This window comes from Dendrobates tinctorius, unplaced genomic scaffold, assembly GCF_039654945.1.
Source record: "Dendrobates tinctorius isolate UK_male_01 unplaced genomic scaffold, ASM3965494v1 ptg000062l, whole genome shotgun sequence".
Classification (NCBI taxonomy): domain Eukaryota; kingdom Metazoa; phylum Chordata; class Amphibia; order Anura; family Dendrobatidae; genus Dendrobates; species Dendrobates tinctorius.
In genome coordinates this window covers 35,272,813-35,290,221 of record NW_027361730.1, presented here as the reverse complement: position 1 = coordinate 35,290,221, position 17,409 = coordinate 35,272,813, and the positions used below count along the sequence as shown (strand labels likewise).

The following is a 17,409-nucleotide window of genomic DNA, read 5'->3' as shown; positions in this document are numbered from 1 at the left end:
GAAACACACACCGATCAGCAGGTTGTGGTCACTATACAGTCTACACAGAAAGCTGTGGCGAGGCTGAGCTCTCCTAGATCAGCAGCACAGAAAACTGTGACTCTATCATAAAAGCTGCACCTTGTAAACTATGGTAATTAATGCATCACTGGAATCCAGGTCTCTGTCCCTACCTCGTGCTGCTGTCAGATTACATAACAAAAACCTGCGGTCACTGAGAAGAGTAAAGGAGTATCTAAGCTTCCCGAACACTTGGGAGTCTGGTTTTTCAGGGAGGGCATGGCTGCCGTCCCATATGGGTCTTTAGGCTCGGAGTAGCGGTAGTCACTTGGCTTCTTGTCTCTCCTCTGCAGTGTGTGTGTGACGTTCTATGGCGGCTGTTAATAAGCATGTGTTTGCCATTGATTACAGTGTGAGGCTTTGATTGGCTGTTGGTTATAGAGATTGCATTGTTAAACCTCTTATTATTCTCTGCTGCTAGTGGTGTGACACTCTGTAGAGGAACATTGCATAATGGCAGGATTTCTATGGCAACTCCAGTGTAAAATGTTATTATATCAATGCTCTGCGTTCTTCTCACCTCCACTCCTTCACCGCCTCAATGGAAGCATTTGCCTAGATCCATCTATAAAGTGGGTCTCTGGCATATGCTGGCTGTATAGCCATGAATGCATTAGGAGGCAGAGTCCTGCCAGGACAATCATGTAATAACTCCGGGTATAATACACTTTCCCACATGCTGGTTAGTAGGACGGAAGCGCTTTATCTGCTCTGTAGAAATCTCCACATCTGTGTAACTTTACACTATAAATTATGGCTTTTTTATGGTTATTGATTTTGTACTGAAACAGGCGGGTCGTATAGTGTTCTGATAGGATGTTGAATATTTTATGAATACAGTCGAGGAGCCCGGCTTTATTTTATGTACGGTGCAGTTAACGTCGATATATACTTTTTTAACTAAATTTTATCTTTCTTTTACCTGCTAAGAGCAAAGTCGAAGAGATGACCTGGAGGCCTTGGGACACATGTTTATGTATTTTTTACGGGGAAGCCTTCCATGGCAAGGCCTAAAGGTAAGACCTTTTTTTTTTTTTTTAATAAAGCTCCTGTAATTGTCCTGTTCATTCATTTTCCTGCAGAATTGCCGGGGCATATATAAGCCAACTGCAGGTGGCAAATCTGAAGTGGATGAAATTTTGTAACATTTTCCCCACAATGGTGATCATTGAATATACAGTGGATCTGGGAAATCTGCTATTATGCCCATATGAATGTGCTCTTTGTGCTGAAGTGCAGGAATTAAAGTAGTTGAAGTGCGAGATATACTGTAATTAATGACGTTGCATGCCTTGTTACATGTTGGTTATTTGCCCCCATACAAAGACATGTAGGCTGTGGGGCTCACAACTGTTGCCTAACAAAAAAAAATCTAGTAGCCCCATCCAGGCCCATGGTTAGGTAATGTAGAGAAATGATAAGGATGCAATGGGTTGCCACCTGTGTAATGTGCAGGACTATAGATTTGTCTGGTCGCCTCCGTGACATTTTTGTAAAATTCAAAGGGAAGGTTAAGGCCATGTTCACACTATCGGTATTTGGTCAGCATTTCAGTTTTTGTAAGCCAAAACCAGGAGAGGAACAATCAGAGAAAAAGTAAGATAGAAACCCGTCACCACTCCTGTATTTATCACCCACTCCTGCTTTTGACCTACAGATACTGATGGAAAATATTGAGCGTGTGATTGTGGCCTTACGAGAAACTCTCATGTCCAGAAATTCTGTTAATCAATGTGCCGGGGAGTGATTACAGCTAAAACCAGAGGTCTATTGAACGATCACTGTAATCGCTTCCTGCACCGACCCGATACCTGAACACAAGCAGCTACAGGGAGGATGCAAGGTAATTTCCTACCTGTGGCCGCTGCTCGAATAAGACAAGCAGGCATCATTTTAACACTATCTACCTGTAGATTTACCCTATGTATGCAGGTAAATAGGTGTTTCTGGACATGATGGTGTTCCTTTTCGTAAATAAGTTTTGTGTTCCTGTCACAAAGTGTTTCACTAGAAGTTTGTGGCCAAATATTTTAACACCAGATAATTGGCATAAAATTTCTTCTGCTACGAGGTTCATGGTCTCGGTTTTCTCTCATTCGAGAGACTGTCACCTGGTTTATGCTGCCCGTCTGAGACTGGTATAATGCATGAGCAGGATATGCTTCTTTATATAGTTTCGATAAGGCATTGTTTTATCTTCTGCAGCTCTGCTAGTCCTTTCAGTAAGAACTTCCTGCCATGTAGTACCTTCGTTGTTCATGATCTCCGGCTGTCCAGCCGTCCACCGCTCTGTGGTGGCTTTCGGTCTGCACAGTGAAAGAAGAAAGCTGTCAATCGTTTTTCAGCTCTGTCTGACCACACCCATGTTAGGTAAAGTACTAGCTGAGCTGCAGAAGATGCAACAGGGATTTCCGCAAAACTACAGCAGAAGTGACAAGTGCTGAATTCAGGGTCTCTGTCCATATTTTATTCTGTTCCCAGATAGGGAAGCATAAATCTTGTGCCAATTTGCCTTTAATTTATCTGTGATTGATGCTTGAGAATCTAGAAACGACTCGTGGCTTTCTCCAGTCTTCGGTGACCTCTAACATGTTTTCACTCAACAGGTGCTATAGCACGATAACATTATGAATGTGTCAGGTTCTACATGTTAAATGTCAGCTTATGGCAACACTCCAGATTCTATTCATGTGTTCCGCGGCATCTGGAATTGTTCCCTGTTCTTAGAAATGTTGTAGAGTCACAGCCTGAAATAAAGGGGCACTGCAGTCATCTGACTTGGTTAGAAATGATGAATATTTTGGTTGCATTTTTTGTGGAGTTTTTTTTTTTTATACATTTTTTTCATAATATAGACCTCATAATATATTTGTACATAGTAGTTATCATGGAAACTTCATAGCATGTTTCTTACATATCAAAATAGTCCTTGGGCTGATTTTTTTTTTCCGTTTTAGAGCCAAAGTGCTGGTCATGAGAAATTGAACATAAAATCCATTTGTAAAATCAGGCTGGGGGAAGGAGTTGGTGTCACAGACGCAGCCCAAATGCAGTCTGATCGGCTTGTGGATTCTACACTAGATTTCTCATGACACGAACATCAGATCTCCAAAAAAAAAAAAAAAAGGGGGGAGAAGTGCCTACGTGATAGACCAATTCATGCTACTGTATTAACAGAACCGAATTTGGCCAGACGTGAACCAAATTTGCCTATGCATCTGAATGTTTTTTCTTTTGTCTAATGCTTTTTTGCCTTCATTTAATTATATATTACCCTTTAACACTCACAGGCGGATACACTTAAGGAGCGCTACCAGAAGATTGGAGACACAAAACGGAACACTCCTGTAGAAGTCCTCTGTGAGAATTTCCCAGGTAAGAACATCACGTCCCTATAACACACACTGTCTGCCTGTTGAGTAATGCAACCTTTCGGAACAGATTAAGGCAATAACCTCAAATCAGAGCATTCCTATTTATTTATTTTACAGCAGCTCTTAATAATTTACAATACTGATGCTCCGTATGAGATCGATTTTTTTTTTTTTTTTTCTTTTTTTTTTTTTCTTTTTCTGCGCACCCATAAACCTGAATTGGCCGTTATGACCCGACATACAGAAGTAACTACTGCAGGCTGCTTTTTTTTTTTTTTTCAAATGCAGATTCGGCTACTGAAAAAAAACTAACAATTCATCCTAACATCCCAGTTAAATAACATTGATCTTAGTACTGTTTCTTTTTTCCCCCCATGGGGACAGCACTTGACCTGTGAATACACTTGTGTGAACTATCCCTCAAAGTGAATTGTGTAAATGAACATTGCATATGTCCAGGGCTGTAGGTTCAGTGTAATTCTCAGAAGCATTGCTCAGTGTGTAAGTGAATCTTAGGAAAAATGTTATGAAATGATCGTCAAGATTATTGGTACTCCAGGCAAAGAGAAACATTTATGATGTCAAAATCTTACTCATAACTGGTGGCATTTATGTATGTATGGATAATGGCTCGCATTCACCTGCTTAGATGGATATACCATGCTTATTAAAGGGGATGTCCGGCCAAAATAGACAAGTCTGCAGTCACTATGACTGCAGACTTATGAATCCCCCAGCACACGCACTGTGTGCTGCGTGGATTCGCTGGTTTTCGACCAGAGGGTATGTATGCTTTATATATACCCCCAGCCAGTTGGTGCGGCTTTGCTCTTCATACACTTGCATGGAGTGAGACCGTGCCCTGTAGTCAGTCTCCTCCACTGGCCGTCCGCGTCACTAGACGGGGCACAGCCTTAGCTCAATACAAGAGTATGGAGCGTGAGGCCACACTCACTGGCTTGGGGGTATGTAGAACTCATACATACTCTCTCCAGTCCCCAGTCTGAAACATAGTGACTGCAGACTTATTTGTTTTGACCGTACAACCCTTTTAAAGAAGCACTCCCATTAAGTTTTTTTACGTGTGTGTGCGCGCTAATATACTCGCCTTTCCTTCTTTTCCAGTATCCAGCCCCATTCTGCTCCTCTTAGTGACTTCCCGTTACTTCACATTCCCTGGACTGCCCTATGCATGAACCAGTGTAAGCCTATGGGGCTTCATTCTGATGCGTTATGCCCTATGCATGAACCAATGTAAGCCTATGGAGCTTCATTCTGATGCTTTATAGACTTGCATTGTAAAAGTTCCTTCCGGGTCACACAGAACGCAATGTGACGCGGAGAGTCTGAAGAGGGGTGATGCTGCTGAGAAGACGACTGGAGTGGTGCTGGGTACGAGAGGAGACGGCAGTAGGTGCGAATGTCAACACTGACAGTACTCCACATCTGCACGTACGGTACACCTGTTTTGTGGAGAAAAAAGAGTTCCAAGTAGGGCTTCATTAATGACCCTGTTAGTGCTGAAGACAACATTTTGTTTCTTTTTGGAGACTGCACATTGTAATTGTTGTTTTTGCTCTCTTCAGAGGAGATGGCAACTTACTTAAGATACGTAAGAAGATTGGATTTCTTTGAGAAGCCAGATTATGATTACTTGCGGACACTATTTTCCGAGCTTTTCGAACGGAAAGGATACACTTTTGACTATGTTTACGACTGGGTTGGCAGGCCAATTGTAAGTAACTGGCTCCTTTCATCATTTCACATTGCTGAGAACTCGCAAAACCTGCCTGATCCTTGACACAGATGAAGACGTTTATAAAGCTGCCCATACAACTTGGCTTGGTGGTTGGCCTCTCGTAGATCCAACGTCTATCTCCTGACTCTCCCACAAAGACTAACAGTACATTTTGCCAACCAATATTGTGTCTTCTATGAAGAGTGGATTAAGCCGCTGCTAGATCTCAATGGCAGATATTTAGTTCCTAGCTAGCTGTCAGGTTCTTTTAAAATCTGCCTGGTTGTCTGACTTAAATTTGATGTGTACAGGACCTTCAATGTTTATAGCGTCATTTATGTTAGTAAAGAAGTGTGCCCACTAAGGTTTATCAAAAAGATTTGCAGCACAGTGGTCCAGTGGCTACTTTGCTAGTCTGTGCTGGTAGACTACAAACCTGCTACCTTCTATCTCCCCAATACCTCTTCGGATTAGTAGGTCCTGCACTATGTCATGCATGCGTCACGCCACAATGATGGCCCCACTCCAGGCCTAGTAATTAGATGAGGTGTTAGGGATGCTGGCAGGTAGGTGGAAGCTTGCAGGTCCAGCAGCCTCCGCTACCTACTGACGTGGCCACTGGACCAGGGTCCAGAAAATCTTTTTCATCAATTCTAATGCCATGAGTATTGTCCATCAGCATTAAGGAGGAACGTTGGAACTTATGTAGTCATGTGCGTGTGACAATTCCCTGATGGCCTATTCCCCTTTGGGAGTGTAGTTGCTTGTAGTTTAGTCATCGTATCTGGTATAATCAGACGCCATACACTGGCATAATGGAGGCAGTGTGGCAGTTGGCCTCCAGTCATGAATAACGGCAAATAAGGGCATACAGTCATGAAATAAAACAAATAACAGTGAATGCTATGGTTTTATGGGTTAGGTTTTAGAAAAAAAAATTCTGCTCCTCAGGAGGTCTTAAAATTGGGTAAAAGCAACCTCTGAAGTAGAACACCACATAACTCATGGGGTGTACTAACCTTGTCATACACTGCTTCTGCATTTTGGTTTAGTTTTTGTTAAATAATAACAATGTGCAATTTGTTAATAACTTGGACCACCACGTTAGTGGTTAGAACACGGCTACACGATTTAAGCCAGATATATTTTTCTTTGAAATGCTCTAAATATAGCTTGAAAATCCTGCTGGGAAGCCTAGCCAGAGAAGAGTGTAGCCCGCCTCGGCCCTTGTCTGGCTTCTCCCCACACTGGGAGATGGACACGTGTCTCCCATGTTTGTTCATATGGAGAAACCTGTCATTCATCTGGAGCGGAGTTGGGAGTCTCTGGCCAGCCAACACTGGAGCGTGTTAGAGGTGTAGACCTGGCTGGCAGTCGTGCAGTTAGGCTTTGGTCCATGCTGCCTGTGGTTTGAGCAGAATGAATCAGACGACAGGTTCCCTTTAATTAAATTTAGCTCTGCAAAGTTGATCAATTACTGTACTCCCTTTTTTTATTATCAAGTAATCAGTATTTTTCCTGCTGCAGCCTACTCCTGTGGGATCCATCCATGTAGATTCTGGAACCTCTGCGATTACAAGGGACAGCCATGCCCACCGGGAGCGACCGTCACAAACCCAACCCCTGAGAAACCAGGTGAGCTGCCTTACTTTTGGACTAAGGGATTTTGTTTTAGCTACATGATTGTAGTACAAGATTTTGATGTTTTACCGCAAATTAACCCTTTTTAATTTAAATATTATATTAAGATATTGCATTTGTTCAGTGATTATTTTTGTCCTTCAGTATATCCCTTGTATTAAATTCTAGAATCATTCTGCCCTTTTATTTTTCCTTCTGTATTTCCTTAATTCCATAAGCATCAGTCCAATGGTTGTATGATATACATTTATGGCTTACTGTCAGAAGTGAAAGTCCATGAATTAAACCACTGTTGGCCTATTTATAAGTGCTCATTTAGTGAATACTATGTCAGTTTTTTTTTTTTTTTTTTTTTTTTTTACATAGTAGTCCTTTTAATTTATTTTATGTGTTTATCAAGAATATTCTATGTATTTTTCAACCACGTGGGAGTTTAAAAAAAAAAAAAAAAGGTATAGTACAGTAGCGCCATCTAGTGACCAAATAATAGAACTGATATGAGTAGTCTGCTAAGCAGAGTCCTGATCATCTCAAAAACCTCAATATAAGGATGATGTCAGAAGAACATATCAAAAATCGTCCGATTTTCATCCAGAAAACGGATTTTCATATGTATTGTCATCTATATGCCATTTATGTGCCTGTATTTACGGTACGTCTTTTTGGCATCCGTATTTCAGCATCAACTTTTTTTAATGTATGTGAGTTTCCTAGGGTGATAATGGCAATGTGTCGGTTTCTAAACGGTTGATTCGTATCAGGTTTTTTTGGTTTTTTTGCACACCCACAGAATCTACTGTGCAGGTCTCATCCAAAATACAGAAAAGAATGGTGCAGACTTTTTTTTTTTTTTTTTCTTTATACGGACACTTGTATTTTGTGTTGTCAAAGAAGAAAAAAAATCTGAACAGCTCTAGTCAGTGACGTTGGCCAGTGTGCGGTCTGACTTTTTTACTTTGACAGCACACATCCATATTATACGCTCTTCTGAACAAGCCCTAAGCTGCAAATTTTTAAAAAGTTGCATATTCTTTCTGTGAAAATCCCTATTACACCTCCTGGGACAAATATATAATTGACCTGAGGATTTGATTGCCATTATACCAATATACAAAAACCTAGTTTTGGTCTGTTTAACCCGACAGAAGGTATTGGGAGACTTATCTGTAAGGTAATGCTAAATATCAAAACTAAGAGAGAGGAAACCCGGCTGGCCAAGCTGAATTGCTTTAGCGAAGCACAAGGTCTTCCTTTGAGATGTTTTGTTCTCCTTGATTTTTACTATACATCCACCTTCAGTAATATTGTTCTCAAAATCACTGGTTTTATAGTATTTTAAAGGGAATCTGTCACCTTTTTTTGCCCTATCAGCTGCGGCCACCGCCATCCGAGGCTTATCTACAGCATTCTGTAATGCTGTAGATAAGCCCCCGATGTGACCTGAAAGATAAGAAAAACAAGTTATATTTTACTCACCCCGGGGTCCGGTCTGATGGGTGTCGCGGTCCGCTTTGGCTTCTCCCATCTTCATACGATGCTGTCCTCTTCCCTTCCTATAGTAGCTCCGGCGGCGCAGGCGCACTGCTCTGCTCCCTGCGACACCCATCGGACCGGACCGCCCCCTCCGGTGAGTATAATCTAACGTGTTTTTCTTATCTTTCAGGTTACATCAGGGGCTTAGCTACAGCATTACAGAATGCTGTAGATAAGCCCCTGATGTCAATTCCGGCAGCTGATAGGCCTAAAAAAGGGTGACAGATTCCCTTTTAAATGTACTAAGTGTGTATGTCGATTTGCTCTTTTTTTGATGCGCTGGATCTAAAGTGTGTACTCTCATTTTCCTTTTACTTTATCCCATCCCTTTATCCAAAACTTCACTAATTTCTACACTGTGCCTCTGGTGAGTGCAGAGTATATCAGCAAATGTTCTTGCCATTTCTGAAGGCAGCTTGTGTGGTCACCTCCTAAGTGATGAGACCGGGGGAAGTGCGTGGAGCTAGACTCGTCTGCAGGGGGGCATTGGCATTTTCCTGTTCTTTAAAAATTCACTTAGATAAAATTATTCTAATAAAAAAATGTGATATATTTGAATGGATTTCCACATAACATTTAAACATGGTATTTTCTCAAAGTTCTTGGCTAAAATGACATAAAGTCAACCTCGTCCTAAAAACAGCTTCTGAGTAGGACCCCAGTCTTATCTAGTATTTCCTTATACAGCACATGGTCAGGGATTGCCTTGAGAGGTTCTCCATGGTTAAAACTCAAATTGGTGTAATACTAGTAAATGCAAAGGGAAGTTGGGGGGTCACTTTTTTCAAGTCATCCTTGCTGCAGGGAAGTAGCGTAGTCACTAGGCCATTCCCCATTTGTATTCCAAAGATGATTCTGAACTTTTTTTTAAATACATTTGGTTGAAGAATCTGTATTAAAGGTGTTTTTTCATCACGGGACCATTTCCTCTGCAATAATTACAAGGGATGCATAGTATCAGATGTAGTGACCATGGAAGCCATCGGTCTAGCAGGGGGGAGACCCGATGCTTGTGCGCACCCCTTGTGCTCAGAGGAGGCTCCTTTATCTGTCATCCATATGCCCTAATTAGAAATTGATACGTTCTCTGTTGACCTTGCTACCTTTTCAGTCTTGATCCAACATTAAAGAACCACTCCTCCTCCCATCAAAGATTTTATCCTTCTCCTATATTGCAGTCATCATATTGTTTAGCACTGTGTGCTTACAATTGCTCATTTTGCCTTTCTACCCAGCTAATTCCTTTCTTTTCTGTGCACTATGTAAAAACAGGAAGTCTCTCTTCCCTGCAAAAACAATTCTCTACTTCAACTCCTGACCAGGCTGCTCCCTCCTCCCCCCGCCTGGGACTTTTGCAGCGACTCCTCACTCATGCAGAGAAAATTGACCTCCTGTTTCTAGATAGATCTTAGAAGGATACAAGTAGTCTGTTTTAATCATGTGATGTCATAGACCTAATGGAAAAGAGAAGAATTAACTGGGAAGAAAGAAAGAAGAGGAAATGTAAGGACACATTGCTATATAATATGATGAGTGCAATATATTAAGTTAAAAACTTTGATGGGAGGAGGAGTGCTTCTTTAATAGACTCCATTGCAAAGAAATGGTAAGAATGCAGTGCTGGACTGCTGCTGGAAACTGTGACCCGCTAAAACAACTAGACCTACTGAAAATGAATGGTTCCTGACATGCTGCAAGGAAAAATTGAAGAATTAATTTCTTTAACACATAAATTAACTTACCACGCACCTGTAATTACTGTATTCCAACAAATGACAGCTCTGACGTGCTCTGTGTTTAGTAGTGATGCTGATGGGTACATTATTTTAGGAATCGGTGGTTTCTTACTAATGCAGAATTGTCTCACTTTTGGACTGATGCCTTGGAGTTCTGATAAAACAAATGCATCTCTGTTTTAAGTGAAATTTATACTTGGCTTGGATTGCATTGCCAGCCCTCTCTTGTAAGAAAAAGGGCAAGATGGCGTTGGGGAAAACTGGTGCAGACATGGCAACCAAACCCTTTTTCCCACATAATCTGCTTGCTGTGTAGGCACCACGTTGTCGTTTCTGGTTCTGCTTGAGACCACTTGCATTTTTCAGTACAGAGAAGGGCTGAGTATTTTGCTCTGCTTGCAGCACGCGACCATAGCTTGGCTTTCTACTCACCTTCACTAACACAGTGATCTGTTTCCATTGCTTTGGCGTGGCTGATCTCCTTCTCCCCAAATACCCCTCTCCTCCACACCTCGCAATCGCATGCTTCCTAACGCCTCTGCGCAGACGGGCGCTCCAGACCGCCGAGGAGCCTGGGAGTTACAGGCCAGCCGACAGGCTCATCCCGCTTACCTGGCACCTCACCTGGCATCAGACCGGCATGGGGGATCTGTGCAGGTATTAGAGCATGTTGGGCTGATGTTTATTAGGCATGTGAGGAATGAATGAGAACATGTTTAGTGCACAGAGGTTGTGAATGTCATAATTGTCTCAGCTGTTAGATCATGAATTCTTACGTGAGACCTCCCAATTCTTAACTTTTAGCAAACATTGGCCCATGTTTGTCAAGTATCGTACCTATAGTAGATTTCTAACTGAATTGCTCTACTTCTCACCTCATACTTCACTGACATTACCATCCACGCTGCCAACCTATGGCACTGTCTGCGCGGGGTGGACATGTGACACTTAGTCTCATCTCATAAGTGTTTGTCATGGCCAAAAGTAAACCGTGCCAAATTTTTACTCCACTTTTACAGTTCGGTTCAGATGGCTTTGGTGCAAATACTTATTAAATATGAAACGGCAGATAACATCATTTTGGAGTAAAATGCACCCAAACAATAGTCGCACTCCTAGTTGTAAACATGCAGCGCCTTTATTATAAATTGTCCCTTTCTGTCAGTTAGATGGAAGGTGTTTGTGTGCCTGGTAGAGGGGATGAGACAGGTTAATCTGCTGCCATCACACTAGTGGATAGCTTATTGCATGGGTGCACCCTCTGTGTGATTGGTAAAGGTTCTGGCAGCACATTTGAGTCATCGCTGAGACTGAATGTGCCACAACCTTGCTTTAGCACCGTCTCCCCCTTTACATAAGACACCTCCTGTGCAGAAAACTGCAAGTTAATGGGATCACGCTGCAGAGCCCCCAATTACCTGCTATTCACCGGAACTTGGAAAGGGACCCCGTGCTGTAGGCTTTCACGGTCACTCCTACACATACCACTGAATGTAAGGTCATATTCAAACATGATAGTGGAGAACCCAATTCGCATGTAGATGAAAAATTTGTCTCAGATTTTATGGCGTTCAGTAGAGTATGACTTGCATCAGTTGTCTAAGATGTCACTGATTTTACCAGCAATTCTCACACTTTTGATTCAGGAAATCTACAGCATCTGAACTTAGTTTTTAAAACACTAGTTGGACATCACAAACCTCTCATCTGTTGACAAAATAGTTAAGCTTTACTCTGTTTTTTCCATTATTTCTTCTGTATAAAAGATGCCCATCAAGCCTGATTTCCTCATGTTAGTGTATCTAGATTGACATGAGTCTGGCTTTTCCATGACTGATGCGTAGACTGCTGTATGTTTGTGCTCCATATATTGGGAGTCCAGTAACGTCACCAGTAATGTTTGTACTGTGTCCCAGTTTTTAGTTCATGATTACTAATATATATATTTTTTAAATCTCTTTTTGCCATAGGTGATGAGTTCAACAAATGGGCAGCTGAATGCTGATGACCAAACGGGTGGTCACTCCAATGCACCAATCACAGCGCAGGCCGACGTGGATGTTATTGAAGAAGCTAAGTATGTGCCCGACCTTTGTACCCATCCAAAATCCAACCCCAGCACGTATGCCCATTTAATCTGTTCTCATGTGCCTCATCTACTTTCTTGTCTTCCATATTGTGCCTTTTTTCAATACTGCCGCTACAGCACAAATCACTGCCACACTGCGGCCACTCCTGCATGCAGTCAGTCTTCAGACGCCACCCCGTGACCACTGTCCCTGCCCAGCACTACATTTTGTCACCTTTTCTGCTTTAAGATCACTGAGTGTTAAGAACTGAACTGCCGATTTTCTGGGTTGTGGACCTTGTAGAGCAGATATATGTTGCAAGTATATTGACATCACAGATGTAACAGAAGTTTAGATTTTTCTCCATCATACTTGTTTGGTCTGCCTAACATTACACAGCCACATGTCTGCTCTTATTTGCATTCATATTTTTTTTATTATGTCTAGCAAATTATCTCAGTCTAAGAGGCAAGGAAAGGAGCTTGTCCACCTTTTGAAAGTGTTTATAAAAATCATATAGTAGATAATATGTAAGAGCGTAAAACTCCTTAGTTCCTTCAGCTTTCCCATGCCGGCACTTGCCGGTCTCTGTATCCTGACCTCCACTGGTTGAACATGTGATCACTCCAGCCAATCTCCAGCCAACAGTGATGTCCACTGCAGCACTTATATGTCCTTGTGGAAACGTCATCATTGGAGGCCAGGATACAGAGACCTGGGAAAACGTGGCCAGGGTCAGTAAGAGGCGTATTTTCAGTTTTTTCCTTACCATTGTAATCTTTTGTAAAATATTTCAGGTGACTGACCAAAACCCTTAACACAACATATGTGCATTTATAGTTTCTTCTTCCAATCAGCAGTAAACATAAACATTAGCATTTTGATAATGCGTTTCTTTGCCTAAAACCACATCTTAAAATCCAAGATTTACAATTAAATATGATTTTGTCAGTGTCATGTATTTGACTTAAAAAAAGCAAATATGGAAAGCCAATGCTAAGCATCAATTTCCAGTGTTTCAGTCACCACCTCTTTTGACCTTAATGTAATATTCCCATTCTTTCAACCTGCTGGGCATGTTGTCTGCATGGCTGCATTCCCCCATCCGCTCCCTAGTGTCTCTTGGGTGTATTAATATTTCTCTCTCTTTCTTTCTCTGTCTTTTAACACACTGTAGCTGCGTGAAAATGCTCAACTTGTGGTGAGTCTCTCTCTTTGAGGAGCGCACACCATCGAGAGGACCCCCATGTTAAGTTACCCTCTGGGATTAGCTTGTGTCCCTCTTTAATTACATGCAGAATAGACTGCTTATCTCGTAGTTATAAAAACCCTTTAGAAATGTATTAAGAACCTAGTGAGACAGTCCACATTTTTTGCATTATAATACACAGCAATATCTGCACATGTTCCAGTAACAATCTCCTGAGGAACGCTTCTTCATAATTATCCCCCAGTGTAAACATGATGGCAGTTACCCTACAAATGAGCAAAACGCCTGTCGGGTGACTTATTTATTTTTTGCACACCTGAAAATAGTTATTGACCGCCCAGTGTCCCGTGTAAACAGGAGATGTGCTGCCGATAACGTACTGTACATGGGGACATCAGTGCTCTTCGGACTGTGTGAATGAGTGCCACTTACGTTATTTGTTTGGGTGCCATGCTCCACACTGATTCCCTTGTCTTGGTTTATATGCTTGACAATCGGTGGTAGTGGTGTTGCCAGTTACTTTTCTGCAAGCACCTGACATTGAGTTGGCCACTACTATTGTCCCTTGAGAAGAAAAACATCAGGCTTGTTGAAATCAAGGATGCTCGAATATCTGCTATTGGGGAGAATCAAGACACCCCAATACATATTAGATGGTCAATTAGTCCCACTAAATTTTGTTGAGTTTGGCAGACATTCACCCAATGGGTGTGGCCATGATATGGCACATCTAGGGATTTTGGTAATGGATTTTTCAAGCAGCAGGGGTGCCAATTTGCTCCTTTCATAAGTATAAACCTGGTCACTCGAGGTCCTGTCCTTTCACCCAAACTCCCACTTTGTCTGGCTAAGTTGTTGTCCACTTGTCACCTTGTATATTGTCTGCATGCAACACACCAGTGTGTTTCTTGCTCCTCGTCATTCCTCAGATGTCTGTAACCACCCCATGGTGCCTTCAGCCTCCACTTACCTTCTGGTTTATACTTCTAGTCACTTTAAGGGACAAGCACCTTTGCAGCGATGCTAAAAAAGAAACTTGTTTAATGCCAATATTTCTCCTACAAAGCTGTCTGGCACTTCTGCAGAAAACCTCTCTGTGCATTTTGGTGTTTTGTACACAGCCTTTTATTTTCGCATCTTCCTTAGTGTAGTTATTAAGCAGCATTTAGTGAAAACCTCTTTAGCAAAGAATTGTGGTCGCAAAATAACTGACCTTTTTGTTTCTTTCTCTTTTTTTTTTTTTTGGCAGGTGCTGCTGTTTTTTTAAAAGAAAAAGGAAGAACCACTCTCAAAGACACCACAAGTGAACTCCATAATCCACTGGGGAGAAAATGATCAGATTAGCGTCTACAGTGTCGCTGTGTCAATGACTCTAGGGCATTGGGGGTGAGGATGTAGATTCTCTATGGTGTAAGTCTTCAGGGGGATATCACCAGAAATTGAATGTCATCGACTAATGTAAGGCCGGCCCAGAAGTGGTTCCTGAGTCCAGGTGCAATAATGCCGATCCTTTATCGCTGAGAGCCCCAAGACAAAGGGCCATGCCTACGGCTCAGAACAGGGACTGCCGGGGGACCACTCTTCCTCTTCCAGTTCATTTGTATTAACTGCATAGGTTACTGCACTCCCTCAATGCTTGAATGCAACAAAGTCCTAACCACCACCAACCCATTTCCCCCCCTCAATAGCCATGGTTGGGGGTTGCATCTCACAGCTCCTTACATTTCCCTCATCCAAGTATTTTGGACTGGAGGGAATAGAAACTTGACTACATTTTATTTAGAAACAAAATGATCTTGCTCCTTCTTTTTTTGTTGCCTTTCTACTCTCCTCTTCATTTTTTTTTTTTTTTTTTAAATCTCCTTAGAAATAAAGTATAGACGATTTAAAGCATTCCACAGTAGATGGGCCGCTTCCTGCATGGGTAAATGCCTCACGGAGTCTGTGTTGCACTACTGGCTTTAAACTAAATATACCTTTTCTTTTCTTTTTTTTTATTGATATGACGTGTACATTCTCCTGCTCTGCTGCACGTTCACCTCCGAGCGAGGCTTGGGCTCAGGTTTTAGAATGATGAAGCCTTGTCTCCCTGCTTAGCTTTATGTAAACAGCAGACCACAACTGATTAAACTGAGGATAAGTATTTAGTGTTGCTGCTTCAGGGGAAATAAATTCCGAACGGAACTGATAAATGGACTAAATACTATGGGAATACCTCTCTATGCTTGAATTCTTACTGTAAACCTTCTTGCAATGTTATACTTTTATTAGAAACCATCAAGAATCCATCAGTTTCTTTTAGCATGGTATTTTAGACTTTTCCTACAAAACAATACTTTTGTGTTTTGATTTTCAAGTACTGTGGCGGGTAACCAATATTCTCCTGTGTTCTAGCATACACTGATTTTGGCTGCAAAACAAAAACTGTGAATTCATTTTTTTTTTGTGCAACTATTTAATCTTTACCATGGCTGATTCTATTTTTTTTTTTTTTTTTTTTATATGGACAAGGTTTCATTTGTCAGTCCAAATGGTTTTTTTTTTCCTTCCGAAATCCTGAAATCTATAACTTTGTATCAATGCAATGAGAAAGCAAGCTTCAATATGGCCATACATGATATTGCAGTAAGCCAACCATGCACAAGTCAGACATGCCACAGTGACTGGTTTCATCCCAACGTCAGCCAATATGATTTCTGCATCCTGTATCTGTCGTCTCACCCCACTTAGATCCAGTAATGAATCATTTCTTTTCAGTTTTGAGGTTGTGAATTATTGCTAATTCTGCATTCTGTAATTTCTACTGCAGTTTTTTCCAGTTATTGGTGAGCCTTTGATTGCCAGAAGTGACATTTTCTCATGCACTGATGAGACTGGGATACCTGCTGGTATATAAAACTAAGGTTTCCCTATTGCTCCAGTGCCTTTTATTTGATTCTGATCAGTCTTCATTTCAAGCTTCCAGACACTGAAAACCATTGCCACAAGGAAATGCTTCGTGTGGATGTTTTAGTTTAGTGTTTTTTTTGTTTTTTTTTGGAGGTAAACAAGGACTTAAGTTATTCCTCCTTCCGTTTCTTACACTTGTCCACATGGATGGATGAATCCCTTCCCCTCAGGAAACTTCAACATTATCCCTTCATTGTACAAAGATCACTTTTTTTTGTATTTTTAAAGGTATATTTAATTTAGAGTATTGCATTGCACTGTAGCTAAAGGGGGATTTTTTTAAGCTGTTTTGTGTTTCTTTTAAGAACTTTAATAAATGTTTGTCTGTTAAATGATTCTGCCTGAGATGTGTGCATTTTCTAAACTGGAGGGGTATGGGTTCGGGGGCACTGGAAGATACCATTTTGCCATAACCGTAATTAGGCCAGCAAAATACCTACAATGACTGCATTAAAAAAATATTTTACTTGGTTGGTGCTCATATATATGGTGATGTCCATGAGTTCAAGACTTCAGGCAGTCATTGCCAACAAAGGATTTTCAACCAAGTACTAGAAATGAACATTTTATTTACAATTATTTAATCTGTCCAATTACTTTTGGTCCCTTTAAAAACAGGGTGGCACATGTTAAGGAGCTGAAACTCCTAAACCCTTCATCCAATTTTAATGTGGATACCCTCAAATGAAAGTTGAAGGTCTGAACTTCAACTGCTTCTGAATTGTTTTGTTTAAAATTCTTTGTGGTAATGTCTAGAACCAAAATTAGAAAAATGTTGTCTCTGTCCAAATATATATGGACCTAACTGTATCAGCTTGGGTGTTTTTCAGAGAAGAAAAGCTGCTAATAAAATGTTACACTATAAAGCACACACCTCATTCCAGATGACAGTTCTCACAAATGTCCACAATAGAACATTGCAGCTGAGCGAATATATTTGAGTGGAATTGAATTATATTAGAATTTTTCAAAAATCTGCGTCAGCCAAAATGCTGATTTTCCAGGACGTCCCTCCTGACCGCACCATGGAGGTTGTCATCCTCCTCCTCCTTACAGGGACATAAAAGCACACAAGAGGTTTAAAGGACCCTCCCCACCC

The 17,409-nt window shown here is 41.3% G+C and overlaps 1 protein-coding gene across 6 annotated transcripts in view; it reads left to right on the top strand.

Annotated features, from left to right (window-relative positions):
* CSNK1G1 (casein kinase 1 gamma 1) overlaps positions 1 to 16,645 on the top strand; it is a 79,585-nt gene extending 62,940 nt beyond the window's left edge. For 3 of the 6 annotated variants that reach the window (XM_073579518.1, XM_073579519.1, XM_073579517.1), the window contains exons 7-14: positions 991 to 1,076; positions 3,351 to 3,435; positions 5,021 to 5,169; positions 6,700 to 6,807; positions 10,629 to 10,739; positions 12,053 to 12,159; positions 13,329 to 13,352; positions 14,611 to 16,645. In XM_073579518.1, the coding sequence (XP_073435619.1) occupies positions 991 to 1,076; positions 3,351 to 3,435; positions 5,021 to 5,169; positions 6,700 to 6,807; positions 10,629 to 10,739; positions 12,053 to 12,159; positions 13,329 to 13,352; positions 14,611 to 14,668 (728 nt within the window). In that variant the 3' untranslated portion in view covers positions 14,669 to 16,645. The remainder of the gene's footprint in view (positions 1 to 990; positions 1,077 to 3,350; positions 3,436 to 5,020; positions 5,170 to 6,699; positions 6,808 to 10,628; positions 10,740 to 12,052; positions 12,160 to 13,328; positions 13,353 to 14,610) is intronic. The other 3 variants (XM_073579521.1, XM_073579520.1, XM_073579522.1) reach the window with 3 other exon arrangements.
* Positions 16,646 to 17,409: the final 764 nt, after the last annotated feature.